A 27,731-nucleotide genomic window follows, 5' to 3' on the forward strand; every position below is an offset into this window, starting at 1 on the left:
CAGAGGTAAAATTGAAGCACGAATGAGCAACAATTTGGCAAACCGGACGGAGGGAGGATCCACCAACGCCACAAAGACTCGAGTACCTGATGTTTCACGATGACTTTAGATTCTGTATTTTCTTACACTGCGGACTGGGTCGTTTCTACATCCTTGTTCGAGATAAGCAGGATTAGAAGGCACGTGGTGTACTACTGATACAGCTCCCTTGCCAAACGAGGCCGCCTAACAAAAACGGAGAGTTGCTGAGGGAAGGTGAAGGGAGCGGGGGGTGAACTGGGGACGAGGTACGATGGAGAAAACCTGCCGCCGCACTCGACCGGAGGCGGCCAGAGAGGTAACACGCTGCCCGGCCCAGCTGTGGTGGTGGAGGTGGTGGTGTTGGTGGTGATGATGGTAGTAGTGGGTGCGCGGGTGAGGCGAATGTCAGATCTTGCGTGGCTATGGAAATGTGTGCTTTTGACGTTGTGTTATCAGTGTTGTCAGTCGCGTCTTGTCACCAGTTGTGTTTGCGTGTGCGTGTGCGTGTGCGTGTACGCTGAAGGCAGAAGCGGTGGAGAAAAACGTGGGGCAAGTGTATCGTAGACGAGTATATTGTTTGTACCGAATATCACGTGTTTTATGATGCCGATGAAATGCGTGTACTTTTCACCATCAAGAAACTGCTACACTACATAACAGCAGAATGTGAAATCTTAACCAACTTTTCCACCTTGTTAAGAACTTTCTCTTCCTTGCTCCCGACTTTCACTGCCTCTTTCTCTAGCCTTGATACGCTCGCCAGCAGATCTCGCTTATCAGTGTCGCCTCCATCACGCTACCAGGGTAGAATTGTAAGGTTAAATTAACGTTTCAAGGTTGCATGGTGATTCTTGCTATCTGATGGGGGCGGCAACGCACGAGTGACGATAAACAGGGCGAGTGTTGATTCCCGCCGCGTCTGTCATCTTGGCGTCCAGCTCATTGTTGCTGCTGTTATAATTTCTCTCTGTAATAAAAACAGTGACATTGATAATAATGATGATAATATTAACAGTGATAATAATAATAATAACAATAATAGTAATAATGACTATAAAAGTAAGACGAACATGAAGAAGAGGAAGAGGAAGATAAGGGAAAGAAAGAGGAGGCAGAAGAGGAAGATGTTATCGTCATCATCATTGTTACTGGTGCTATTGCTGCTAATTAAGTCATTGTTGTTATGACAATTTCTTCTCATTATATTCGCTGATACCTATCGTAGATTTTGTGACAACATTATCGTACTGCAAACAAAAATGTTCAAAAAAATTCTAAGCTTGAATTGTTACAAGGCCGCAAATCACGCCTACGCTGTGTGCGATGCTGGGAGGCGAGTGGGTTTAGTCATGGTGATAATACTTGACACACAAGAGGGAGTTGCTCGTGTTCGTTGTGTTGGTGGTCCGCGGCCTGAGCCTGACGACGCTCTGTCTGACTCTCGAAAGCTTTCTCTCATGCGGGAACCTGCCACCATGGAGGTTTAGGGGCCGCTTTTTCTCCCGGAACTGCTAACCAAGTGCCCCGCGGCATCATTTCAGTGCCCCACCAACACACGGCAACCCCCGTGACCTGCGGTCCCGTGCTGCGCGGAGCCGAGCGCCGTGCTTGTCGCTGCTCGCCCGTTACGGGAAGTATCATCTTGTGACCGTGCATTTCCTAGTGAGATGTTGTGTAAGGCTTGGCAAGACCTGGTGTGTTTTGTCTCTCTTAAGTTGAGAGAAATCATCGAGAGCGACGTGCTGCCTTGCATGCACCACAAAGTAACAGGGGTTGGTGTTGGTGTGCGCCTGACTCACTGCCGGGATAGGTGCGAGTGTTGGGAGGTGTCAAGTGCTTCGCAGGCGAGGCAACAGCACAGAATTATAATGATGGTACACTCTAGAACTTATGTCGTATTTGCACTATACAACCAAAATAAACTTTCATCTCACAGACCACCAATACGACAGTGCAATTAACCTGGCGTGGTGTGCGTGGCGCGGCAATAGAGCGGGAAGGCAACTGTCAGGAGGAGCGAGGACAATGATTTCTTGCGCAATAAAATGACCTTGACATAACCACTCAAGCGCACGAAGATACCAATTAATGGAAACATTGACCGCAGACGGAGAAAAGAAGTAGTTATTCCTAATTTAGATTTTTTTTTTTTTTCCGCCACAGACCAAGTGTGCATGTTTGTATATTTGTACGGCCCGTATTAAAAATCGCTTTGCTTTCTCATCACAACTATTTTCAAAGGCCACAGAGATGATCAGCCGGTTTCTCAAGAGGGTTTCTCCTGTTAATAATGTAGAAATCTTGCTAATCTATCAGCACAACCGTAAAAATTGCCTTAAAAACCGCATCACTTCAACTAGAGCCTTTTGAAAGTAGTCAGGGTGCGGCGCAGAAGTGTTTCAGAATATGATCCCGGTATTTAACACAAGTATTGAATATGATCCCAGTATTTAACACAAGTATTGAATATGATCCCAGTAGTTAGCACAAGTATTGTAGTGTGTATGTGTTTGAGTGTTGGTGTTGCTGCTGCAGAAAATGTTGTGGACTATGGACAAAGGGACACGGGTGGCCTTCTGGGGGGGAGTAAGCGCCCTCCTCGCCACCTTCCTCGACGCCTTCGGTCTCGCCTCCTGCCGCCTCGTCTTCCCCGTCGCCTGGTTGCTCACCGCGGCCGCCTACCTGTACCGGGCCAGCCTGACGGTGCGTGACTCTCCGCTGCGGGATATAATCATCTACAGTGACTCTACGTTTTCTGCTTCCTCTACCCGTCTCTCTCTCTCTCTCTCTCTCTCTCTCTCTCTCTCTCTCTCTCTCTCTCTCTCTCTCTCTCTCTCTCTCTCTCTCTCTCTCTCTCATAAGTGATAATAATGACAATAATAATGGTGATGCTTGTTATAAAAATCACAATTCAATACATTTACTTTACATATGTACTTGAGAGAGAGAGAGAGAGAGAGAGAGAGAGAGAGAGAGAGAGAGAGAGAGAGAGAAGGAGAATATATGCTTTGTGTGTGTGTGTGTGTGTGTGTGTGTGTGTGTGTGTGTGTGTGATCCAGGTGATGTGTGCCCGGCCAGAGGATGTGGGCGGGCGGGCGGGCGGGAGGGCAGGCAGGCACTCAGGTGTTGGTGTTCCCCCAGGTATCTCCGCAAGGCAAGTCTGTGGTGGTAACAGGCTGCGACTCTGGCTTCGGTCACGCCCTCGCCCTACACCTCCACAAACTGGTTAGTGAAACTCGCCAGCGTTCACTCCTGGGTCATCTCTCCTCCTCCTCCTCCTCCTCCTCCTCCTCCTCCTCCTCCTCTTTCTCCCCCTCCTCTTCTTCCTTGTACTCACTCATTCCCCTTTGCATTGTTTTCATTATATATATTCCCTTACTCCTCTTCCTCTTCTTCTTCATTGTTCTCATTCCTCTACTGCTCCTCATCCACATCCTATCTCTCATCCTCTTCCTCTTCCTCCTTATTATCATCATCATTCTCTTCCTTATTCTCCTCCTGCTACACGTCATGTTCCTCCTTCTCTTTATCTCTTTTTATTTTTTCTCACTTAATCATAGTTACTTTCTCCTCTTACTCCTTCTCCTCCTCCTCTTCTGCATCATCATCACCATCATCCCTTTATTTTTTTTTTCTCCACCCCCATGTCCTCCTTTCTGTTCCTTTTCCTTCTTAATCATAGTCACACTCCTCCTCCTCCCCCTTCCTTACCTTACCTCTCTCTCCTCCTCCTCTTCCTCCTCCTCCTCCTCCTCCTCCTCCTCCTCGCTCAAGACAAGTTTCTCATGCTTTGTTCGTCTTCCTTTGGAACTCAGTTTTTCTAATGTTTTTTTCTCGTATGAGCGTGTGGGGGAGGGGAGGAGGGGTATGTCGAGGAGAGAGGGAGAGGGGAGGGCCGGTTTGCGGTGATGCGGGAACAAGATCATATTCTACAGCAATCGGACCTGAGAGGGAAATAAACGGCTCAATGGACTTTGGTAACATTATATAAAGTTTACGGTTTTTTTTTCTCTCTCTCTCTGTCTCTCTCTAGTTCTCCCTTCCTCTATGTCTTCTTTTTTTCTTTCTTTCTTTTTTTTTTTTTTAACCCACTGCCTTTATCCTTTTCTATTTCATTATTTTTTTTTTCTCTACGTTTTTCTCGGATATTTCTCCCCGCCCTCTCCCCCATTCCCCCGACCTCCCCCCCCCCCTCTCTCTCTCTCTCTCTCTCTCTCTCTCTCTCTCTGGCACACTAGTCGCTTTCTCCACGTCGGGTACCGCTGTGGGGAAAGTTGTTTACATTGCTACTGCAGGAGGAGGAGGAGGAGGAGGAGGAGAGTCATCACCATTCTGAGCCCCATTGTTTGAAAGGGGAAAATGGAGAGAAGGATCCAGCGGGTATCTAACACTCGCCTCACGCCACCCACGTCCGCAGCATCCCAGCACCTCGGACTGACAACATGCAGAGAACGCTTTCTTTCCGAGGGAGAGAGACGGAAGGAGGAAGGGAAATGGGGACTCTCTTTGCTAACTGTGTGTTTACTTTTGCCTTGTCTGTGCTTCCCTGGCTGTTTTTTTTTTTTTTTTATTCTCCCTCTCTGTCTCTTTCTCTCTCTTTCTTTCTCTCTCTTTCGCTTCGTCATGTCAGATTGTTAGGATTGTTTGCGGGTTTCTGTTTCTCTGTTATTCCATCTTGCGTTGTGATTCATTTGCTTTGAGTTTTGGTTTGTATTCTTAAATGTTTCAGGATTATGCTAGGAATCTTTTCAAAGGTAGCAAATAATTAGTTTTTCTTTTTTTTTATGTAAGAAGAGGTCTGATAGTTAAGTTCTCATAGATTTTTTTTTTCCAATAATGGTGCAGAATCCTTGTTGATCTTTCAATAGAATCACGAAAGCACCGTTAAAAACCCGAGTACCTCCAATAAATTCTGCTGAATGGCCCAGAAACATTGAAGAATCCATTGAATCCCCGAAGGCTGTTGGACATGAAGCTCCATATTAGTAAAGATCACATTCCCTGAAGAACCGCGTCGGGTAGAAAAGTGCAGCCTTTATTTTTAGAAGCTCCTGAGAGTGATTTCTCCTTGCAGGTTCCTGTCTTATTTTGAAATGTTCAGCAAAATTAATGTTGTACGTATTCCTATCAGAACCCTTATATATGAGTAAGGTATAGGGTTATTTATCTACGTATTTCCGTCTTGTTTTGAAATGTTCTGTAAATTGATGTTGTATTCCTATTGAAAACTCTGTCTGTTAGTAAGACATCGGGTTATCTGTATATTATGGATGTTGTGGTATCTTACAAGTAAAGGCTTTGGTGGGAATGTAAGAGTCAGTTTAACAGTTTATTGAGAGGAAAGCACATAAATGGGCACATAAGAAAAACAGGGAACTGGGAGAGGGGTGCAAGGGAAGGAAATAACAGAAAATATGGTAAAGAAAAGAGTCACATCCCAAGACAAGACAGCAATACGGAAGCCAGTCAGCATAATTTTAGGTCCATATCCTGAAACACTTCTGGCCGCACCTCCACTACTTTCAAAGGCTCTAGTTAAAGTTGCACGGGTGTTTAAGGATGTTTCTATGGTTCTAGTCACCGATTAACAAGAGTTCTATATAATTAACAGGAGAAACACTCTTGATAACCCGGCTAATAATTTCTGTGGCCTTTGAAAATAGTACTGGTGAGAGAGCGAAGCGTTTCTGAATACGTGCCTTTATTTGTATTCTTTCATGTCTCCTCAGGGCTTCAGGGTGTTTGCGGGATGCCTGGACGCCAACGGGGAGGGCGCCGCGAGCCTGAAGCGCCATGGGTCCAATCGCCTGGTAGTGCTGCAGATGGACGTCACCAATCAGGAACAACTGGTGAAGGCAGCGCAGGAAGTGAAGAAGCAGCTGCCTGGTGAAGGTGAGGTTGTGCTCTGTTGCTTTAGTTTTTGTCATGTGGGAATAGAAAGTGCTTTGAGGCTTGTATGATATAAAAAGAAGACAAGTGCCTGTAAAAACTCAGCAAGGAACTGCACTGGCGCTTGAATATCATAAAAAAAAGAAAAAGAAAAAAAAAAAAAACGAGTGTGCCTGTAAAAACTCATTGGGGCTTGAATATCATAAAAAAAAAAAAAAGTTTGTCTGTAAAAACTTATCAGAAAATTGCACTGGGGCTCGAATACCATTAAAAAAAAAAAAAAAAAAAAAAACAGACTTGTGCCAATGAAAACTCATCATAACGTTATCCTGGTGTGACTGCGGCGGCGGCGGACAGAGGGGCTGTGGGGGCTGGTGAACAACGCGGGTCTCTGCACGCTGGGCCCCGTCGAGTGGCTCTCCCTCAAGAACTTCAAAAGGGATCCTGAGGTGAATGTGTTTGGGCTCATCTCAGCGACCAAGGCGTTCCTTCCTCTCATCAGGCGAGGCAAAGGTACGTGTGTGTGTGTGTGTGTGTGTGTGTGTGTGTGTGTGTGTGTGTGTGTGTGTGTGTGTGTGTGTGTGTGTGTGTGTGTGTGTGTGTGTGTCATGAATGGTGCAACAAATAGTGAAGAATAAGTACTGACTAAGAAAAACTGCAGAAATCAGTGAAAATTACCGAATCAGTGTGTTTACGAGTGTAATCAATGATGCAAACCCTTGTCTTGTGTGCAGGGCGAGTGGTGAGCGTGGCCAGCGTGGCGGGGCGGCTGAGCACTGGCTTCATGGCGGCCTACAGCACTTCCAAGTACGCCGTGGAGGGATTCAACGATGCCCTAAGGTAGGTGGTGATGGTAGTGGTGGTAGTGGTCCAGGCCTACCTATCATATTTTGAAACATTTCTGCTCCGCATTCACTTCATTCAAAGAGGCTCTGGTTGAAGTTACACTGGTTTGTAAGGGTGTTTTAACAGTTCTAGTGACATATTAACTAGATTTCTACATTATTGATAAGAGAAACACTCTTGAGAACAATAATCATCCCTGCGATATTTGAAAATTGTTGTGTTAAAAGAGCAAAGTGTTTCAGAGTCTGTGTCTGCTCATCATCATCATCATCATCAACATTTTTTTTCAGCACTCTCTATAATTCCATCACAAAGCAGAACCACTCCCAACCCTCTCCACTCCTGTCAATCTTCCTCACTCTGAAAAGGAAAAAACTTCTTATTTCATCTTTCCATCTCGCTCTATGTACACTCTGATTCTCTTACTATTTCAAGATTGCCATTCCCTCACTCTGAATGTCCATCTAGTATTTGTTCGGTGTTTGACTTATCCTATTCGAGTCTATTAAACGGATGCATATATTGTGAAGGCAATTGTTATAAGTTGTTAAAAGGAACGCAGTTAAACTTAATCGGTAATGACCATACATGTACTCGAGGTTCTTATATAGGGAGATTTCATAATAATCAAAGTTCTTGGGGTATATGAGTGTCGTGGGTGAATGGAAAGGGGAACTAATCTATATTCATGAGCCAAACTTTTTTTTTTTTGTGACGGGAACCTTAGTGGTCCTTTATTATTATAGTTTTTATTTTTTACTCTTCTTGTTGCTCTTCCCCAGTGCCGCTCCAACATTAAAAACAGTTGCTATTCGAATCTTGTTTCCCAGGAATGACTGCAAGATCACACGGTGCACTGAGTAACGCACGAGACTTGTTGATCCTGAGAGCTGACTGAGTGACGATGGTGTTAGACTTGCTTATTTGTTACATTTAATCAGACGTTGCTTTAATTCATTAGTGTGTCGGTTCAAGATTTTGCTCGTGTAATTTTATAAGTAACGGCAGGTTTAAAGATCACGGTGCGTATGCGTATGTGGGAGAAAGAGGACCGGTTTACGTGTGTGAGTGTGTCCGCAGCCGTGACTCAACTGGTTTACTTCAGACTATCGTAGCACTCGGTAGGTGACAAAACAAAGGTATTACATAAGGAGTAATACTGAGAAACAAACTATGACATTGGGCTTTCTGCTCCCAAAACTTATGAAAATGTCAAGTGTGGAGATTGGAAATGTTAATAAAGATTTAGTTTTGTCATAGCTCAAATTGTTTGTTATAGTTCATTTAAATCTACCAAGAACTTATCCCAACATATTTTTTTTTTCTTTTCATCTAGTTATCTTGTCAGAATTTACCTGAACTTGGTCGTTTTTTGCCGATTATACTAGATTTCATCCTGAAATGTTCCCTTTTTTTTCCCTCGAATTATCTTACCAAAATTTATCGCACCACATTCATTTTCTTCCTCTGATTATCTTCTTAGAATTTAATCCAACACACAAACTTTATCTCCTTTAATTGTTTTGTTACAATTTACCCCGACAGTGACTTTCTTCCCCCAATTATCTTCTCAGAATTTCTCCCAACATGCTGTTTCTACGTCTCATAAGGAAAAAACACCTACAACACCACCGCTGCAGTCATCGGTTACTTTCTAATGTCAATCTCTCTCCATTGCCAGGCTAGAAATGGAGCCCTTCGGTGTGAAAGTGTGCCTCATAGAACCAGGAAACTACGCCAATGGTAATGTCCGCCCTTCCTACCTTGCCAATTTTCAGCACTACCTTAAAGTAATTCTTTCACTGCTTTGGTCATCTTTTGTTAACATTCAGCGCACTCTTAGGATTTGTTTACGTTGACACACAAGGATAAGAGAGAATATGAAGCTGAGTGTGTCTTTTCTAAGCTACAAGACTGTTTGAGTGGCTGTTATACAACAATAAGTGTCTAAAACGTTACATGTGGTTATAGAGGAAAAAATATCTAGCAATTAAAAAAAAGCTAATGTTTCGTGAAATATTATGGCTTCAAAACACGAATTTAAGTTTCTTTTTCTGAAGCGTTTTGATGCCTTGTCTCAACTCATTTTTCAGGCTCTAGTCGATATTTTTGTGGTTTCCAAGGTTATTTTCACGATTCCAGTGATATTCTAACAAAGATTCTGCAGTATTAAGGGGAGGAAAATATCTTGAGATCCAACTAATAATCTCTGTGGCCTTTGAAAAGAGTCTTTAAGTTTTACTTATAAAAGGAACAGCGAAATGTAGTTTTTAAGGAACGAATGCTTTACACATGAACTACCACGTACTGACATACTGGCTTTTTGGCGCCGAGTCAATATAGAACTTTAAAAGAAGACTGGTTAAATCAAAGGATAGAGATGAAATATAGGTGTAAGTGTGTGTGCTTGACACATGAACTACCACGTGCAGACCCACTGCCTTCTTGAAGTTTCCCTTATGTTCTTATGTCCTTACTTTCATACGACTGCAGGAACCTCTCTCTTCGCTATGGACGACGTGGTGGACCGCGAGGTGGTGACCATGTGGAACAACCTGAGTGATGAGCTGAAGGCAGACTACGGCGAGGACTTCTGCAGAAAAGTGAAGGGATTCATGAAGAACTTCCGCAGAAAGGGGGTGAGTGAATGAGTGAGTGAAGACGTGTGTGTGTGTGTGTGTGTGTGTGTGTATAATGGGAGGAGATTTACTTATTTCGCATTCACTTCTGGACTTTCCCTTCATCATGTGTAACAGTCACACACACACACACACACACACACACACATGCTCCTCTCAGTTTTCTCCGCCTGATTTTTATCCACACTTGTCCTTTCTCTTTTCCATTCCAGTTCAGCAAGTGTTCTGGTCTTGCTCTGTATCTTGTGTGTCTGTCTATCTGCAGTACGTTCAGCATGTAAATCTGCGTGGAGATAATTTTCAGAGGTGTAAATATACGTGGTGATTTATATTTTAGAAAGCAACGATATTTTTTCAATGTTTTTTTTTTTTTCGCTTTGCTTCTTGTTTGCTTTCATTGCTCTACACGGATGTCTAGTTTTTGCTTTCTTTTTTTTCTTTTTTCTTCCGATTGTGGCACCAGTTTTCTTTGCACGAGTCTTTTCCTTTCATTCTTCTTCTCGATCATTGGTAACTAGTTTCCTTAAATTCATCCTGTTGTGTCTTGCCTTATCAGTAATCCTTAGGAACACAATAATAGTTATGAACAGTCGCATTTTTACACGTTTATCACGATACAGAGCCCCTTAAGCAATGATGCAGTGTTTCCAGGAATAAGACTGACATGACATTTACACACATTCTAAACTAAACTTGAAAGCACATCAGAGGAAGGATGAGAGAAATTTTAACATCTTATTGCTAGACAAAATATTCCCATAAGCACCAAGAAATTTTTATACACTTATTTCTTTTAGTGGTATAGTTTCACTCATCTGTCCTTTCCCAAAATGTTGAGTAGAAAAGGACACCAATCGGACAAGCCAGTTTAGTCTTTAAGTGTCTTCATTGTTCTTTCTTGAAATACTCAGAGTTGTAGGAAGGTGGAAAAAAAAACAAAATAATGGAAGGTTGTAGAGTATACTAATGAAGAAGATGAAAACACTGGATGTATAATGTTAATTTTTGCACTAGTATAAGTGGACAGAATAAAGGTGAGAGCACGTAGGGAGACTAAGCAGCGAGCCCACGGAAGGAGGGGAAAGTCTGCTGAGAACAAGTTTAGTGGAGCAATGGAGTTAAACGCGTTCATTGCCACAGGAAACAATTGCTTGTCAGTGAAAATATTACTGTGAAAACTTGCCTTCTCTTACAGCGTAACCGAAATGCACATGGAACTCACAACCTGAGAAGTTTTCCAGATGTTGCCAGTCAGTAAAAGCGATAAGACAAGCGAAGAGAGCAATTTTTTCTTAGTATTATGGGAGCTTGTCTACTTACCACATAATTTATAGGAAAAATGGATCAGCGAATAAAACCAGCTGTGCAGAAAACGGGACTGGCAAAACATTGTGGTCATTTCTTGGATACCGCAGCGCCATCCAATTTGCCAGAAAGAGGTCCATTAGTGGTGAAATTGTGAGGGAGCTGCGATGCGCCTCGTGGTGATGAGAGTGAAGTGTGCGTGATGAAGGGTCGTTTTATACAATCATTTGATCTCACATGATAGTTTTTTTTTTTCCTTCTTCTTCTTTTCTTTTTTCTTCTTCTTTTTTGTGTGTTGGTGCAGGTTATTCGTTGACTTTCTATCAGTGATGGAAAGTCTTGCTGGGAGCTTTTTCTTCCCACGTCAGATAAAAGCATGGCGCCATATGGCCCCATTGCTGCGCCGCGCACACGGGAAAGTAGATAGATAAGTGGACTAATGTGTACAAATCAAACTACTACTACTACTACTACTACTACTACTACTACTACTACTCTTGCTACTACTACTACTACTACTAACACTACTACTACTACTACTACTACTAGAATAGAAGAGGAAGCTCACGATAACTCACTTAACGGATACTATCTCTGGACTGATAATGTTCTTGTACTCTTTAGGAGAGGGACATCAACCCAGTGATCAACGCCTTCACCGAGGCCCTCACGCAGCAGCACCCCCAGGCCCGCTACTGCCCCATGACGCCCCTCACCCTGTTCGTCGCCCTGGTCAGCACTCACCTGCCGGAGTGGTGCTACGACGGCCTGCTGCAAATCCTCGCCTTCCTGCTGCTGAAGAAGGAGGACTTGTAAGCTTGTACATCTCTGCCAAAATGTGTGTTGCACGAATTCAAGACATCAACAGCTTATGATTATGCGATGGCAATGTTGACTCCTGAGCAACAGTCCCACCAAGAACACTGTAGTACCTTGTTTGTACTCTACGTGTGGCGAAGAACCTAAGTAATGCTGCCATCCTGAGAGAGAGAGAGGCGGAATACTTAAGCTGACAGAGCGACTGACTGACTTAAGTTTCCATCATGAATGACTGATCTCATCAAACCAACTGTTACGGTTGTTCCTTTCATCCATCCAGTAACATAATAAAGTTCATTTTGTTATGTATTTGAGTGCTTTTTGTTGTTGGCATTGTTGTTGTTGTTGTTATTATTATTATTGTTGTTGAGAATCCTCGACGAGATGAGTTAGAGCAGTGCAACCTGTGAGTGTGTCAAAGACGTGCTTTCTTTTCTAAGACTCGTATTCGGTAAAGGTAAAATATTCATCATATGTGTCCATGTTGACTTAACTGTTGCACTGTAACTTTCTATGAGGGAAAACTAGGGAGAGATGTTTTTTTAAAGACACATACGACTTAATCAATACACATGCGTACAACACACAAAGAAAGAAAATGTGGTCAGTAACACGTGCGTCCAACCTCAGGTGTATTTTATTCTTATCAATACAAAATACAAATATAACAAACTGAATACGAAAGGAACCTAAATGTACTATGCGTCCTTTAAATAGAAAAACATGATGTATTATCTTATATAGTTAAGCTATGGCAAAAGGAACCCTGAGACACCAACAAAGTGTGCTTCAGTCAAGGATGAGGTGGCGATGGGCGGCGGTGTGTGATGGCAGTGGTGGTTGTGGTGGTGGTGGTGGAGAGGAGGGTGAAGGTGCTGACACGAGGAGGGTGAAGGTGGTGACAGGAGGAGGATGAATGATTCAGGAAGGGTTACAGGCGCGTGATGTCATGGAAAGAAACGTTTGCTGCGGCAGGTACAGGAGGTCAAACATCCACTCCGGCAGGTGGATGGCAGCGGCAACCTTGAGGAAGTAGTAAGTGTCGACCACGCGGTAGCGAGCACGCGGAAACCTCTGCGTCAGTGCCTCAGTCAGAGCATCTAGCACGGGTGTCAGATCCTTCTCCTGTAGGGGAATACAACAATGGTTACCTAGGGAACTCACACCTGGCCATGACGACTGTCCTGCTTAACCACCTTCCACCGCCTCTTATCTTCAGTCCATCAGATCGTCACTCTCATAAGCAAACTGCCCAAGTCATTATTCGGTGGCTTTTGGATTTTCAATTTGACAGATTCTTCATCACGTGACGCACTTATGTCCAGGGTGCGAGTTGTATAAAATTCTCTTTGATTTTTCTTTTCCTAAAAGGCAGTTTGATAATGAAGGTCATGATATAAACTTTACTGATTACCATAAAGTAACTTTTGTGAAATTTGAACATTTTTATAGTAAGGAATGGGTTGAATTTAAAGATGAGCAGTAACGACTTAATTATATGCCTGTAAATATTCAAATAGATACGTGATACAGAGGAACATACGAAGAAAGAATAAACATCAGCATGCCTATTCGCCCTGACGAGGCTGCTCGCTATTAATTATACTACCTAATCTAAAGTAAAAGATGTACGATAATAAATCCAAAGGTTCCTCCCTCATAGACACTCAACGAATATTCATAGAATGATACACAGATGAATAAATAAATGGTTAGATTCATAAAACTTGAAAAGAAAAATGGTAGGTATCTGAACCTCACAAATTTCTTAGATATCCACTTTATTAAGTCGTCTGTGGCCTGACCTGCTACACTTGCTGACAGACAAGACGTAGTTCGTAACGTTACCTGACTTTGCGTCGGCTCATCACCTCTCGCTATCTCCATATGAAACCAGCTCGTTATATTTGCTGCTCTGCTACATTCTCTAAATTCGACTAAGAGGGGTCTCTCTCTCTCTCTCTCTCTCTCTCTCTCTCTCTCTCTCTCTCTCTCTCTCTCTCTCTCTCTCTCTCTCTCTCAAAGTCATTACGTGAAGACCAACAGACGATAGGGAGCGGGGCTGACCTCTGGCAGTGAGTGACGCAAGCTATCAGTGTGCGGCGACAGCCAAGGAAAACAGGATGTGTGTAAAGCTTCCTTGGCGGCAGCTGTAGTGAACTGGTGATATTTGTTAGTACCTTATATCAACGAGTGCATGGAATCAGGAAACACTGGACATTTCCTTGGCTGCTTCCTCTTGTCTCCTAAACATGGTTCCATCAATATATTTGCGCGTCAAGTGGTGCTCGGGTAAGGAAACACACCACCCGGGACGTGTGCTTGGCTCGTGCTGCGTTCGAATCCCTCGCTGCGAATTAAGGAAGCTTCATCGCTGGCGCCTCAAGGTAGGAATTTTCATATTTGTTCCAGCTCGCCATGCCAACACTACTTCACCACTATCTCGTCCTTCCTCGTGTTATGGTGTGGGATCATCAGAATTATGTGTGTGTTTGAAATGTCGGAGAAAAGCAATACGTGAGAGGAAAAAAAGAGAAAATAGGAGAAAAAATAATTGAATAAGCACCAAGAAAAATATGACAAGAAAAACATGCACAAAAAAAAATAAAAAAAAAAAATATATATATATATATATATATATATATATATATATATATATATATATATATATATATATATATATATATATATATATATATATATATATATATATATATATATATATATATATATATATATATATATATATATATATATATATATATATATATATATATATATATATATATATATATAAGGGAAAAAATGACATCCTTCAAAGTAAAAGTCAATGGTACAATTTGTAAATTTCTTAGAATGCTGAAAGCCTATCCAAATCATTCCCACACCAATCAAACATAATCTAATCGATGCCACAAGTAGCTATATATATATATATATATATATATATATATATATATATATATATATATATATATATATATATATATATATATATATATATATATATATATATATATATATATATATATATATATATATATATATATATATATATATATATATATATATATATATATATATATATATATATATATATATATATATATATATATATATATATATATATATATGTATATATATATATATATATTTTTTTTTTTTTTTTTTTTTTTTCTTTTGTGTCGTTTTCTCCTATTTCAAAATTTGTGACGTTTGCCGGTGACATTTTATTTTATTTTATTTTATTTTATTTATTTATTTGTTTATTTATGTATTTATTTATTTATTTTTTTTGTCATTTATTCCTGTGTTACATTTGTTATTTTTATTCTTCGAGTACAATTTGTGGCACTGACAGTGAAAGTGGCCGTGTGTCAGAAGCTGCCATCGTGGAAGGTGGTGGGGGCTAAAAGGCTGAAAAATGAGCGATGCCTCCAGAACAAACTCAGAATCGAGGACCACGAGCGGCAGCACCAGAATCTGCGGGAGTGTTTACATTAAGTAGAGATGTGGGATAAAGTATACAAAAGTTACTTGTCAAGTAGATGATTAAGAAAGAAGAAAAGATAAAAGAGACATGAATGCCTGGTGTGGTGCCGCCATTATACACCACTATCCCTCGCCTCCCCAATGTCGCCTCCCTTACCGCACTGTGAATGGTGCCACGCGTCGGGCTGTCCGTCTCTGTGAGTGGCTGGAACACATCTTGGGAAGGGCGTCAACACGCGGCCCTGGAACCACACACACGCGCGGCCACACGCATCACCATCGCCATCATCAGTGTGTGGGGGAAGACTCGTGGTGCACGGGCGTCACCATCGCCAGCGTGGCCATCGTCACAATCGCTCCCGTCGCCGCAATCACAATCGATCGTGGCCGGTGATACGATTGTGATTGCAGCGACGGGAGCGATTGTGACGATGGCCGCGCTGGCGATGGTGACGCCCGTGCACCACGAGTCTGCACCCACGCACTGAGGATGCTGATGGTAATTCCGTGTGGCCGTGTGTGTGTGTGGTTCCAGGGCCGCGTGTTGACGCCCTTCTCAAGATGTGTTACAGCCACTCACAGAGACGGACAGCCCGACGCGTGGCATCATTCACAGTGCCGTAAGGGAGTGCGGCATTGAGCACGCGGAGGGATCAAGGAGTGCCTCGGTGGTGTGTGCGGCACTTGGCATTCATTCTGGCGACAGTGATGGCCACACTCACTGCAGCGTACAGGCACAGGTACATTGGCCATGTGGAGGGCGTCCTGTCGCCATTATTCTGTGAGGGGCGGGCCTCTGCTGGTGAGTCTTCAGCTTTAGTGTCCCCTTCGGCGGTGTTATCAGGGTCATTATCCTGTGAGGGGCGAGCCTCTGCTGGTGCGTCTTCAGCCTCAGTGTCCCCTTCGGCAGTGTCATCAGGGTCATTATCCTGTGAGGGGCGGGCCTCTTCTGGTGTGTCTTCAGCCTCAGTGTCCCCTTCGGTAGTGTCATCTGGGTAATTATCCTGTGAGGGGCGGGCCTCTGCTGGTGCGTCTTCAGCCTCAGTGTCCCCTACGGCGGTATCATCAAAGTCATTATCCTGTGAGGGCCGGGCCTCTTCTGGTGTGTCTTCAGCCTCAGTGCCCCCTTCTGCTGTGTCATCAGGGTCATTATCCTGTGAGAGGCGGGCCTTTGCTGGTGCGTCTTCAGCCTCAGTGTCCCCTTCGGCGGTATCATCTGTGTCATTATCCTGTGAGGGGCGGGCCTCTGCTGGTGCGTCTTCAGCCTCAGTGTCCCCTTCGGCGGTATCATCTGTGTCATTATCCTGTGAGGGGCGGGCCTCTGCTGGTGCGTCTTCAGCCTCAGTGTCCCCTTTGGTGTTGTCACTTGGGCCATTATCCTCTGGGAGTGCCTCTGTTTCTGTGGCCACGGTTGTGCTGATTCCAGAGTCAGGCTGGTCGTCTGTGTGGTCATCGTGACTTTGGGTATCTACGGCAGACAAGCTTGCGGGACCGACGTCTTGCGGAGTGTCATTATACTGTTCCTGCGTCGTCTTGGATGTCCCCATTGCAGTAAAGAGGGAGGAGAGGGAGCGTCGCCACCAGCTGAGCCTTCCGTTCTCTCCATTCCTGGTGGGCGCGAATCATCTCCGTTGCGGCGTCAATCTCCTGAGTGAGGGTGCGGAGATTGGCCGCTTCCTCCAGCGTGGCTTGTATCTTGGGAGCCTCTGTCTGTACTCGCTGGAGTAGGACACGGTCAATGGCCGCCTGTTTTTCCTGGGCCTTCTGGAGCTGCAGCTTTGTGCTCCGTAAGCGGCCCTCCAGGACGGCCTTCTGTTCTCTCTGTAACTTGGCGTTTTCGTGGGCTTTGCGCTCTGCAGCATCGCGCCTCTTCTTGGTGGCCTTTGTGAGGGCACAAAGGTCCCTGTTGCTTCTTTGGGCAATGGCCTGCAGCGTCTGTACCGTCAAGGACACGTCTAGGAGTCTGTTTTGGTCCTTGACGGTTGACTCCTGCAGCGCCCAAGTCTGGCGCTCGTGGTCCTTGCTGCTGAGAAAGGTCTGGAGGCGCTGGAGGCGCTGCTTATACTCCAGCCTCTTGGACTGGAGCACCTCCCACGAGGGCAGCTCGTGACACTCGGCAACCTTCAGTGCCAGGCCCACGAAGAACACCAGAGCGATTTCCAGCTTCATTATTTTGAACAGAATAATTTTTATGTAAAGTGTACCGAGTTAAGGTATTCGCTGGAAGGTACGAATTCCAAGAAAAGGGGATGGGACAAAAATGGGAAGGAATGAGGTTATGTGCAGGGAAGAGAAGGGAGGAAAAGGAGTATGTTAAAGTGGTGATGAGGGGAGGAAGATGGGGATGGTGAAGAGAGGGAGAGTTAGAGAGAAAGTTCTTTGAAGATTTGAAAGGTTTACTTATTTTCTTATTTAAATCTCTCTCTCTCTCTCTCTCTCTCTCTCTCTCTCTCTCTCTCTCTCTCTCTCTCTCTCTCTCTCTCTCTCTCTCTCTCTCTCTCTCTCTCTCTCTCTCTCTCTCTCTCTCTCTCTCTCTCTCTCTCTTTATCTATCCATCTATCTGTATCTATCTATCTATCTATCTATCTGTCTATCTCTTTCTTATCTGATTTCGTCTAATAGCTGCAGAAAGAAGCCATTTTTTCCATTTTCTGATGTCAGTGACCAAGAAATTTTGTCTGTCAGCATTGCACATCAGTAGGATTTCCATTCAGTCCGGCCGTTAGTTTCTCCGGCTCTCTGTTACTCCGGCCTCCTACCCATGTCACCCCGGCCTACCACGCTCGTCATCCCGGGCTACCACATTGGTCACCCCTGCCTACCACGCTGATCACCCCTGCCTACCACGCTGGTCACTCAGGTCCACAGAATATTATGAAATTATGTTGGTGAAAAAGCGACACCACTTACTCCACGATGCTGCCAGTCACGTCACCATTAATTTAGAGTGTCAGTAAGAAACATGTGGGGTCCAAGTAAAGAGAAAAATAAGTACTAAAATAGTTCAGGTTTTTTATATGAAAATATGCGTCCGAGCAAAAAAGAAAAAAAAAGATTACTAAAATAACTAAAAATGATACACGATATACAAAAAAGATCTAAAAAAAGTACGTATAATTAATTTTCTGCAGTAATTAAATATTATAACAGTAGAAGGCGTTCATTATGTACGTATATAAAACTTCCTCATTAATGCAATAATTTTACCTTATTTTAACCCAATCAGTATCACAGCATCAATTTCATCATACTTCAGATACCATTAGAGTATTTTATAAGGTCTCGCATGATATATATTACCATTAAGACGCTGAAAATCACCTTTAATTATTTACCTGATATAATTACACAGAGATATACCAAATCCTAGCAAAATATATTAAGTACTGAAATTAGCCGTAGCAATTAACGTATCCTGAGGACTCCAAGTCAAAACAGTCTCCAGCAACTCACCCCTCCTTGCGCAGACTCCCGCTGTAGTCTCATGATGCGGTCGAAGTGATGCTTGCCGTAGTCAGACCTCACTACCTCTGGCATGGAGGCCCACATCTCCAAGGCCTGGTTCTCCACGCCCTCCGCCGTCACCAGTTGGGTCGCTGCACATAAAGATGGCAGTGTTTAAATATTAGTAGCTGTATATATCATGACAAAGAACAGAGTTTTAAAAGTCTTGTTATGATAGAATGTTCGTGTCTGTTTGTCTGCTTGTGTGTGTCTGGCTAGTATTCGCGGACGCTTTGGATTCTCCTAAGGTCTATATCAAAGGTCCTATAGATGATGAGAGAGAGAGAGAGAGAGAGAGAGAGAGAGAGAGAGAGAGAGAGATGAACAAAACTTGTAGCACTGGATCATTGTTAAGTGAATCCGTTAGCATAAAACACTGTATACTCACCAGCATTGAAGTTACTCGGCTCCACAGCACAGACAGCCACGCCCCACTGCCTCATCTCCTGCCTGTCGGATCACGGTGCGACGTAACAGAGAAAGGGACGGAAAAGGAAACAATTAGTGAATGAAACAATGAAGCAATTTAACTTTGCTTCTTCGTGTCCCCAATTCGCCTAGTAAATAATAGATATAGGATGTTAGCCACTAAGTAGTGATTTTGTAATATGGAGAAAGTGGAAAGTTAATAGTTCTTCCCTCCTGTGTGTGTGTGTGTGTGTGTGTGTGTGTGTTAGTGTTAGTGTTCCGGTACGTGTGTCCTCCCCTACCTGAGACAGTCGCTGAGTCCCTCCACGGCGTACTTGGTGATGGTGTAAGGAGACATGATGCCTGTACCAATCACCCCCGACACGCTGGACATGTTCACCACCCGACCTGTGGAGAAGATGTGTAGAGAGGACGTGGGAAAGAATTTTTTGAGGTGATGGATGGCAAAGGTGAAGTGAGGGAAGTGACTTAGTAGGTCGAGAAGAGTTGACAAGGAATACCTGAACGTGAATGCAGCTGATTTCTCGAATTGGTCTTTTTAGATGTTGTTATTAGAAACGTCGACTGGGTTGGATGCAAGATGGAAGTGAGAGAAGTCAGTTAATAAGTCCAGAAGAGGTAAAGAAATAGAGGAATAAAGAAAATGGACTAATAATATGCTTGTCCTCCTTCAAGTTCTGAATTAGTTAGTGGAATACTAAAAAGAAGGACGCTGAGGTGGAGGCAAATATTAACAGATAGTCAGTTCGGTACGTCTAAAAGAGATAGCGAGAAATGAACACAGAAACAAAGCGATTTCTTCTTTTTTTTTTTCTGAGCTCAGAGTTGACCGTGGAAAAATTAAACTCGTGTAATATTAGTGCCCATGTTCCTAAACACTTCGGCATCTTATATTTAGTTTATTTTAATATGTCTTAGGTGGTGGCCTTTAAAACAGTCCTCCTGAGAGTCCAAAGCGTTTCCAAATGTGGGAACCGAAAACAAAGCTGGAAGCACCTCACCTCTGGCCCGACGGATGAGTGGCAGGAAGGCTTTGGTCGCCGCTAACACGCCCAGCACGTTGACATCAATGATCTTCTTGTAGGTTTGTAGCGGCACCCACTCCACGTAGCCCCGCGCCATGATCGCAGCGTTGTTGACAAGCCCCCACAACACCTCTGAGGAAGACACACACTTTTTATCTTTGTCTGTCTTTCCTTTTCCACTCAGTGTATCTCATCCTTCACACCTTCTGCTATTCTTTTCACTAGCTTTACTATCCAAACATCCATCCATCCATCCTCTGAGGGAAGGCCAATAGTGTTATCTTTTGTTTTGTTTTTTTCATTTTTTGTCATTTCTTTCTATGTGAGCAGAGCACCTTAAGTTCTTTTCGGAACGGTTAATTTAGACGTTCCTTATTCTGCACTTACCTCCTTCCGGCAGCTGCAGCTTCACCTCCTGCACTGCCGCGATAAGCTGCTCTTGCTTGGTGACGTCCATGGGTAAGACAATGAGTCTGTCCGAATGTTGCTCCCTCAGCCTCGCCGCGCCCTCTCCGGCGTCATTTAAACACCCCGCAAAGACCCGGAAGCCCTGACGAGGAAGGAAAATTAGCGTTGGACTGACGACAATATTTTGAAACACTTCCGTGCAGCCTCCATTACATTTACTATTTACAGTTTCATGTTTACAGTTTTAGTGACAGATTAACAAGATTTCTGCGTTATTAAAACGAAAAACATTCTTGAGAATCCGGCTGATCATTTCTGTGGCCTTTGAAAATAGTCATAGTGAGAGAGCTGAGCGTATCTGAATATCTTCCTGTGAGTTACGTATAAGCTAATCGGCACTTGAATGTAAACAAGCGGCCTCCCAACACACGCCGGCTTTAACGGAAAGATAATTGTTATGCAGTAAAGAATGTGCTGGTCGTTATGATAAGTTCCGCCGCTCGTGATGCCTTTATTAAGTACTTTGTCAATGAACACCAAGCCTTATTTACCTGCTGATGGAGGTGGAGGGCAAGGGCGTGACCGATACCATGATCGCATCCCGTCACCACCACTGCTTTGCCTGCCGCCGACACCTGCAACGAGACCTGAGAAGTGAGTGTGTTCCGGCACGCCCTCACCACTAGCTTAAGAGAAGCAAACAGTTCAGGTCAAGTCAAGAAGCATCCAAGCTAATTTCTTAATGGGAACAAGAAGCATCGAGTCATTTGTGCATTAAGACATCTCAGCCAGGCACCGCTAGGCAAACCAAACACTTCGCTCACCTTAATGCAGGACAGCTGGAGGGCGGCGGCGGCGGAGAGCAGCCAGCAGCCGATGAATACCCAGCTACAGAAGGAGAAGCCCAGACCTTGCAGCAGCAGCGCCACACCCCCACTCACGCCGCCCCACAGAATCACCTCTCCCGTCTTGTCGAAGTTCCACCCCATCCTTGCCCTGATAAGTATGATCAAATCGTTACTCTAAATCTTAAGGTCCTTTATCCCTATAGCCCGTATCCTGAAACACTTCTGCGTGCACCTCCATTACTTTCAAAATCCTATAGCTGAAGTTATATGGTTTTAAGTCCTTAGGCTTGTTTCTGCCGCCATTCCGCTAAGTCAGCGGCGAGGAGGAAAGATTTAAGAGGTGGCTCCCAAAACGAGGTTAGTTTGATATAATATCTATTTTCAGAACACCATGGGTCAGTGAGGGGTAGGGACAGACGCAGGCGGTGTAGTGAATGTGGCGGCGCGTTTCAAATGTAAACAGTAATGGGTCAGAGGTCATCTTCGGTCGAGGACTGTCTGCGGCCTCTGTTGTATAATATACTAAATTTCATGTACGCCAAAAGACATACTGACGCTAAAAATGTCTACCTTCCTAAGACTTAAATGTATACCAAGCATTTTAAAAGGTCAAGCTGAAAGCTGATTTGTTGTAAGATGTTAAATAAATAAGGCTTTGTTTTCAAGTAAATAAACCATGGTTATGTTTTCATGTCTCCTAAATTTTTGCAGTAGGTGCTGACACTTTGACGAAGAGCACCTTGCACGAACGTAATAATCAGATAATTAAGGGCTGTGTTCAGGCCAGTGGCGCAGTACAGTGGCGCCACGTAGAGACAGAGCTTGGAAAGTCCCCCTTTTACGAGTTCTCTCTCTCTCTCTCTCTCTCTCTCTCTCTCTCTCTCTCTCTCTCTCTCTCTCTCTCTCTCTGTTTCCTATTTGTTTATTTATTTATTTATGTTTGCTTGTGTGTGTGTGTGTGTGTGTGTGTGTGTGTGTGTGTGTGTGTGTGTGTGTGTGTGTGTGTGTGTACAGGAGCTGCCAATGTCCTCCACTCGTAAAGAAGAAAAAAATGTAGATACAACATGAAATTCAAAAAAAGTTTTGGTGAGCTGCCATCCACTGTGCTCCACCGTGACGCAAGCAAGTACCTACATGTTCGCACCTCAGTATGACGAGAGGCCAGCCAGGAGTAGGAAATGTGAAGGGTTCTTGTATCAGGATATCCGGTATTTTGTAACACCAACATGACTGATGGAGTTGATGATTCAAACTCCCTAAGTACATCGTTATAATTGCCTTGACGGAGTAACGATTTGTTTGTTTATAATGCTGCGTAATCCAGTAGGCCTGGCCGGGCGCCACGCAGCTGGAGAAATATGAATTACGCAACGTAAGGGAGGCGTGATAGGAATGAGAGGAAAGGACTGTATTTCTATTCTTACAATGAGATAAAACAAGGTCTTAGGAAGAAAATTTTGGTGTGATATTTAGATACTGTAGACAGATAAATGATATAGAATGGGACAGTAAATAGATTAATTAACATACAGACAAACAGACAGATAGGCAGATAGGTAGGTAGAAAGATAGATAAACAGACGTTTGAGGTGTTTTGATACGTTTTACGGCAACACAGTGATAAAATATTGTTTTAAAGGAAGCGTTTTTCATTTAGAGGCAATCGGTGGAGACAGGCTCATCTATTTCCACCCTCACCGTCTCGGAAGCTTTATGCACGTCAGCCCAGCCATAAACACACCCAACTGTTTTTCCCTCTCGATGACATACGGGACCCACAGAGTTTATCATCAAATGAAACCGAGAAGATTGTACCTTGTGTATCGTCCTCTGTTCAGTCTCCCGCCTATGGCAAGGCGGTACACTACACAGATGTCCAGTGTTGAGAGTGTCCATGCGTCTGTGTAAAACAAGCATGGTTGGTGTGCAGTGTTAATCTCCAGCATTCCATTGAACATAAAACAAGATGGCTTCAGTAAATTAAGTCAAATTATTTCTTTTAATCCCCTGCGCTTGTTAACAAAAGAACTGAGTCTGTCTGTCCTAAACTGCCTGTCTTTCCAACAATGTAAGTGGCAGCCAAGATTAATTATTTTTGCAAGTGTATTTAAGGCAAAAAAGAAAATATTAAGGTTTCTCATCCATTCTTGTTTTGTAGGAATGTCACTCCGATTTGAGTCGTATTTTTGTCCCTTAACTTTCACTGTAAACTGGTGCGCATTCTCTGTAAACGACGCCATATGATCCGATTGCTGCTCCGCCAAAACACAAGCAACAAACCTGCTATTTTCCTGTAAAATCTACTTATGGATAATGAGATAACACTCTAAAGAACACACTGCTGTCGCCTTGTTTGCTGTGGCTTCTAATACTTTGTAGAATGGTCTGGTGCGCGTTTAGAGTATGATCTCCCAAGACACCAGTGACAACAAAAGCAGTGATCGAGTAATTATACATTTGTTCAATTAAAATCATGTACGGTATTTTAATTGTAAGGTGTTATATTATCATTAGCAATCAAAAGGTTAACTTGTATCATTCGTTGTAATCACCTACAGTAGTACCTTCCTTGATAATACATTACATCATATCAGCTTATGAGGTTTTTGATAACAGTGTAGCATTTAAACAGGCTCAGAAGACAAAATTATTACTAGTCTTAACTACTAAATATGCCGTGCCGTGCCATAATATAATAAATCATGTAGGATTGTAAGTTTTGTGCAAGTTTGGTGGACCGATTTGTAGTGGTGGTTGAATGTGGCGAGGTGTGTACAGTGCCAAGTAACTCCCGTAGAGTGTGTACAGTCTGGCAAGGCAGGTTAGGTAAGCCAAGTCAATAAGCCCAGGTAAGGCAAACCCGGTGATTGAGATGCCTGTGCTTCGTGGCTGCCTCCGTCTATCTTTCTCTCTGTCTGTCTATCTATCTGGCGTTCTTTTTATCTCTTTGCCCGACCACCATCTCTACTTATTAATTTCCTATCCTATACTATCCTATTCTTTCCCATCTATCTATCTACCTACCTAATGGTGTAGGAAAAAGCTGAGCTGGTGTTTGGTTATCTCTGGTTCACATGCACCTCTCCAGGAAGTCACTTCATCAGTAACCGTACAAATATAACTGATGATTTTATACATCTGGCATTAATTAGGAAAATAACAAGTGTCGAGCAGAAATGTGTTAAGTGGCAATTATTATGTTATTTATAGTGCCTAATAAGATCCCATAACCGTTTAATATTTTAGGCGGGTTGTTAACGTCTGGAACTTTTCCTCACCAGTGTCGTCGATAGCATAACAATTCCAGCTTTCAAGGACAGGTCAGACAAGCACTGACTCTCACCCACAACTAAGATACATTATCATACTTCAATTCAAATAGCTCCAGATTATTTCTATTAGATGTCGCTGTTTCTTGACGTTGTTACTGATAATTTGACAACACTTGTTTTGCATGTTTAGTTCTTGCAGTATTAATAGTACTTATCTCATTACTATAAAAAAAAAAAAAGTATATAAAAAACTTGCTATTAGTAATAATCTGACACTACTTGTTTTGTCCGGGTTGTTTTTGTGGTAGTGATAGTCCTCGTATCATTCTCATAGAAAATTCAATGCAGGTTTTATAAGCTGCATCATGTTTCTTCCTTCCCTGCCAAGCAACACGAGGAAGGAGCGGTGCAAGGGGAAGAGAGGAAGAGCCTTTACCTTCCTGCATTTCCTTAGAGCAGACAGCGTAGCTTATCGTATTTTTTTTTTTCTATTGTTGCATGTTCATTCTTTTCTTTCCTTTTTACTAACGCACTCTCGATAAATACTATGTGATGTATGCGGGTAACACACACACACACACACACACACACACACACACACACACACACACATTAGAGGTGGTCCGAATGTGTATTTTTCAGTATTTGCGAATGCGAAAGCGAATTTTTTGTTTGAACAGGCAATACGATAGTTAGGATGCTTAAGCCTTAAGCAAAGGCTGCCTGTGTGCCTGCAGTCTGCATGCGTGCAGTGCTGGTGTGCAACTGTATATGTGTTCAGGTTTGTGAGCAACTGGTAACTGTCTACAGTCTAGGTGGCGTCTAGAAGTCTGCTGTAAGTTTGGCAGAAGGCTGGGATTAACCTAGCCTATAACTTTTTTTCACACTTTTGGATGTTAGCGGGTGACCATAACGCTGAAAGGGTTAGTACGCAGTTCATTCGTCTTGATATTGTCTTATTCATCTCCATTTGATTTATAGACATTGTATTCACTCTACCTTAAGTCATCACTATCTAGAGCAACTGTGCATACTTTAGCTAGACCTTTCTGTACTTGACTATCTTCTGTTCACTAAATTCCCATAATTTCTCTGCTAATACCAGTCGTCTTTAGTTATTTTGGCCAAACGTTTAATTTTGCCGTGACCTGGCTCAAATAGAGAGAGAGAGAGAGAGAGAGAGAGAGAGAGAGAGAGAGAGAGAGAGAGAGAGAGAGAGAGAGAGAGATTATTTCTGAGTGGCTGGAACACGTGTATGGAATTCATAATTTCTCCTGATACTCGCAAAGCAGGAAGGAATGACGACCCTCGCAATTCTCTCTCTCTCTCTCTCTCTCTCTCTCTCTCTCTCTCTCTCTCTCTCTCTCTCTCTCTCTCTCATACAATAGGATTTGCGAACAGAAAATGATTACGTAGATAAAATTTATACTACTACTTCTACTACTACTGCTACTACTACTACTACTAGTACTACTACTACTAATAATAATGATAATAATAATAATAATAATAATAATAATAATAATAATAATAATAATAATAATAATAATAATAATAATAATGATAGTAGTAGTAGTAGTTGTAGTAGTAGTAGTAGTAGTAGTAGCTGTAGTAGTGATAATAATAATAATAATAATAATAATAATAATAATAATAATAATAATAATAATAATAATAATGATAATAACCACAATAAATGCACACTAATCAGGTTCACTTAAGCATCACGGGCTCACTAATAAACTTTTGTTATCTATTCACTCTATATTTACTCGTTTATCTACTCATATATGTTTATTTCATCTATATATTGTTTTATTTCATCTCTTATCTCTACAGCAAGAACATCAATTCGTTCCAGTAAATAAATGCACATCCTCGACCACAATGATATCAAAACAAGAACGTAACTGTTTTCTCCATCACTCGTCATGCAGCGCAGTAAACGCCGAGGCATTAATGAAAACACCATAACTTCCCTGTGCTCGTGTTCTGCCACCTGATACACACGCACCGGGGACCGCATTCTTCAACCTTGCTTCGTCTTATCTCCTCTGATGGAAGTTACTGGAGTTTTCAAGGATGTATTCGTGATTTTAGAGATAGTTTGCGGCGTCTTACCTCGACCATTTTTTTAACAGGTTTTGGTTTAGTGTAAGTTCTTCAAGTTTTGATGGGTGTATTCGTGATTCTAGCGATATTTAACAGAGATTTCTTCATCGTCTAAGGCAGAAACACTCATGAGAACCTGGTTGATAATATAATCTCTGTCCTTTGAAGGTAGTCCGTATGAGAATTCAATGCGTTTCAAAAGAAGAGGCCAATTATCACTACACTATTCGAAGTACGTGCTGACATTCTCTCTCTCTCTCTCTCTCTCTCTCTCTCTCTCTCTCTTCTATTACCTCGTAGTGGCCGGTGTTGCTCCTCTCGAAGGCACCCACCAACACAGACTGAAGGCTCGGAGCAGAGCGAAGCCTTACCACCAGTCCACACACGCCAGCAGCCCTAGACGTGCACTAAACTCTCTGCCAACCCCAACCGGACCCGCGCTGCCACGACACGACGCAAGTATAAGCGTTTTAAGAGGCGTCATGGGAACGTATACATGTTTTTCCAAGCCCCACCTTTGAACTTCCAGTCTCCACCCACGTCCAAATAGGAACTTTGAAGTGCACTGTTGATCCCTCGGAGTGGTTGTCTTGGTGGGGAGTTAAGTAGAGGTGGAGGCAGTGTCTTAAGAATATTATTTACAGCATAGATAAACTAACAATACCGGAGATGATATATATAAGGAAATGGGTCTCTCTCTCTCTCTCTCTCTCTCTCTCTCTCTCTCTCTCTCTCTCTCTCTCTCTCTCTCTCTCTCTCTCTCTCTCTCTCTCTGGGAACTTTTCTTCGTTCTTTACCACGCTATAGGAAAGGTCAGCAAATGTGTTAAGTTACCCGTTCAAAGTTTGCTCACGTTTGTGTATATATGCGTAAGAAAAGTATATATATTTTTTTCCTTTCTTCACACAAACTACTATTTTTTTTTTTTTATCACAGATATTGCTATTTCTCAATTACAGTTCTTTACATTATAAGTTTCTCTTTCTAGGAAAAGAAACGTAGTTAAAATTTGTTAATAACTATGGGAGGAGATGCAGTTTGAATATGTAGCGAAGATAATTTTGAGGTACGAAAAACTGGAACAAAATTTTCACGCTTTTCATCACAATTTTTTATTTATTT

At 42.8% G+C, this 27,731-nt stretch overlaps 2 protein-coding genes across 4 annotated transcripts; one reads left to right on the top strand and one right to left on the bottom strand.

The window, feature by feature from the left end:
• Window positions 1-201: 201 nt before the first annotated feature.
• Window positions 202-11,828, top strand: LOC135107023 (D-beta-hydroxybutyrate dehydrogenase, mitochondrial-like). 2 transcript variants are annotated; one of them, XM_064016587.1, is made up of 9 exons: window positions 202-337; window positions 2,557-2,724; window positions 3,163-3,246; window positions 5,751-5,913; window positions 6,268-6,423; window positions 6,645-6,750; window positions 8,438-8,499; window positions 9,250-9,395; window positions 11,325-11,828. In XM_064016587.1, exons 1-9 carry the CDS (start codon window positions 293-295, stop codon window positions 11,514-11,516), a joined length of 1,122 nt encoding a protein of 373 aa, XP_063872657.1. In that variant the 5' UTR covers window positions 202-292; the 3' UTR covers window positions 11,517-11,828. The 2 variants fall into 2 exon arrangements, with proteins under 2 accessions (XP_063872657.1, XP_063872656.1); XM_064016586.1 differs by lacking the exon at window positions 202-337 and adding an exon at window positions 621-833.
• Window positions 11,829-12,140: 312 nt separating this feature from the next.
• On the bottom strand, window positions 12,141-27,290 carry LOC135107024 (D-beta-hydroxybutyrate dehydrogenase, mitochondrial-like). Of its 2 annotated transcripts, XR_010271549.1 has the most exons (11): window positions 26,903-27,290; window positions 21,202-21,373; window positions 20,929-21,012; window positions 20,357-20,519; window positions 19,946-20,101; window positions 19,226-19,331; window positions 18,904-18,965; window positions 18,465-18,607; window positions 14,879-15,002; window positions 13,700-13,869; window positions 12,506-12,644 (listed from the first exon to the last, which is right to left on the bottom strand). XR_010271549.1 is itself a non-coding variant. In XM_064016588.1 (9 exons), the coding sequence occupies exons 2-9, from the start codon at window positions 21,364-21,366 to the stop codon at window positions 12,441-12,443; spliced, it is 1,083 nt and encodes a 360-aa protein (XP_063872658.1). In that variant the 5' UTR covers window positions 21,367-21,373; window positions 26,903-27,257; the 3' UTR covers window positions 12,141-12,440. The 2 variants fall into 2 exon arrangements, 1 of the variants encoding a protein (XP_063872658.1); XM_064016588.1 differs by lacking the exons at window positions 13,700-13,869; window positions 14,879-15,002 and having other exon boundaries at window positions 12,141-12,644; window positions 26,903-27,257.
• Window positions 27,291-27,731: the final 441 nt, after the last annotated feature.

The sequence above is a fragment of the Scylla paramamosain genome, chromosome 14 (genome assembly GCF_035594125.1).
Source record: "Scylla paramamosain isolate STU-SP2022 chromosome 14, ASM3559412v1, whole genome shotgun sequence".
NCBI classification, from domain to species: domain Eukaryota; kingdom Metazoa; phylum Arthropoda; class Malacostraca; order Decapoda; family Portunidae; genus Scylla; species Scylla paramamosain.

What these genes read in the sequence shown, in the direction of transcription:
- LOC135107024 (XM_064016588.1), bottom strand. Translation starts at nt 21,366, where the DNA reads ATGGGGTGGAACTTCGACAAGACGGGAGAGGTGATTCTGTGGGGCGGC. An exon ending in TCCAGCTGTCCTGCATTAAG is followed by an intron (nt 21,013 to 21,201) that starts GTGAGCGAAGTG and finishes GTCTCGTTGCAG; the next exon opens with GTGTCGGCGGCAGGCAAAGC. An exon ending in CCCTCCACCTCCATCAGCAG is followed by an intron (nt 20,520 to 20,928) that starts GTAAATAAGGCT and finishes CTTCCTCGTCAG; the next exon opens with GGCTTCCGGGTCTTTGCGGG.
- LOC135107023 (XM_064016586.1), top strand. Translation starts at nt 636, where the DNA reads ATGCGTGTACTTTTCACCATCAAGAAACTGCTACACTACATAACAGCA. An exon ending in CACGCTACCAGGGTAGAATT is followed by an intron (nt 834 to 2,556) that starts GTAAGGTTAAAT and finishes TTGCTGCTGCAG; the next exon opens with AAAATGTTGTGGACTATGGA. An exon ending in TCTCATCAGGCGAGGCAAAG is followed by an intron (nt 6,424 to 6,644) that starts GTACGTGTGTGT and finishes TCTTGTGTGCAG; the next exon opens with GGCGAGTGGTGAGCGTGGCC.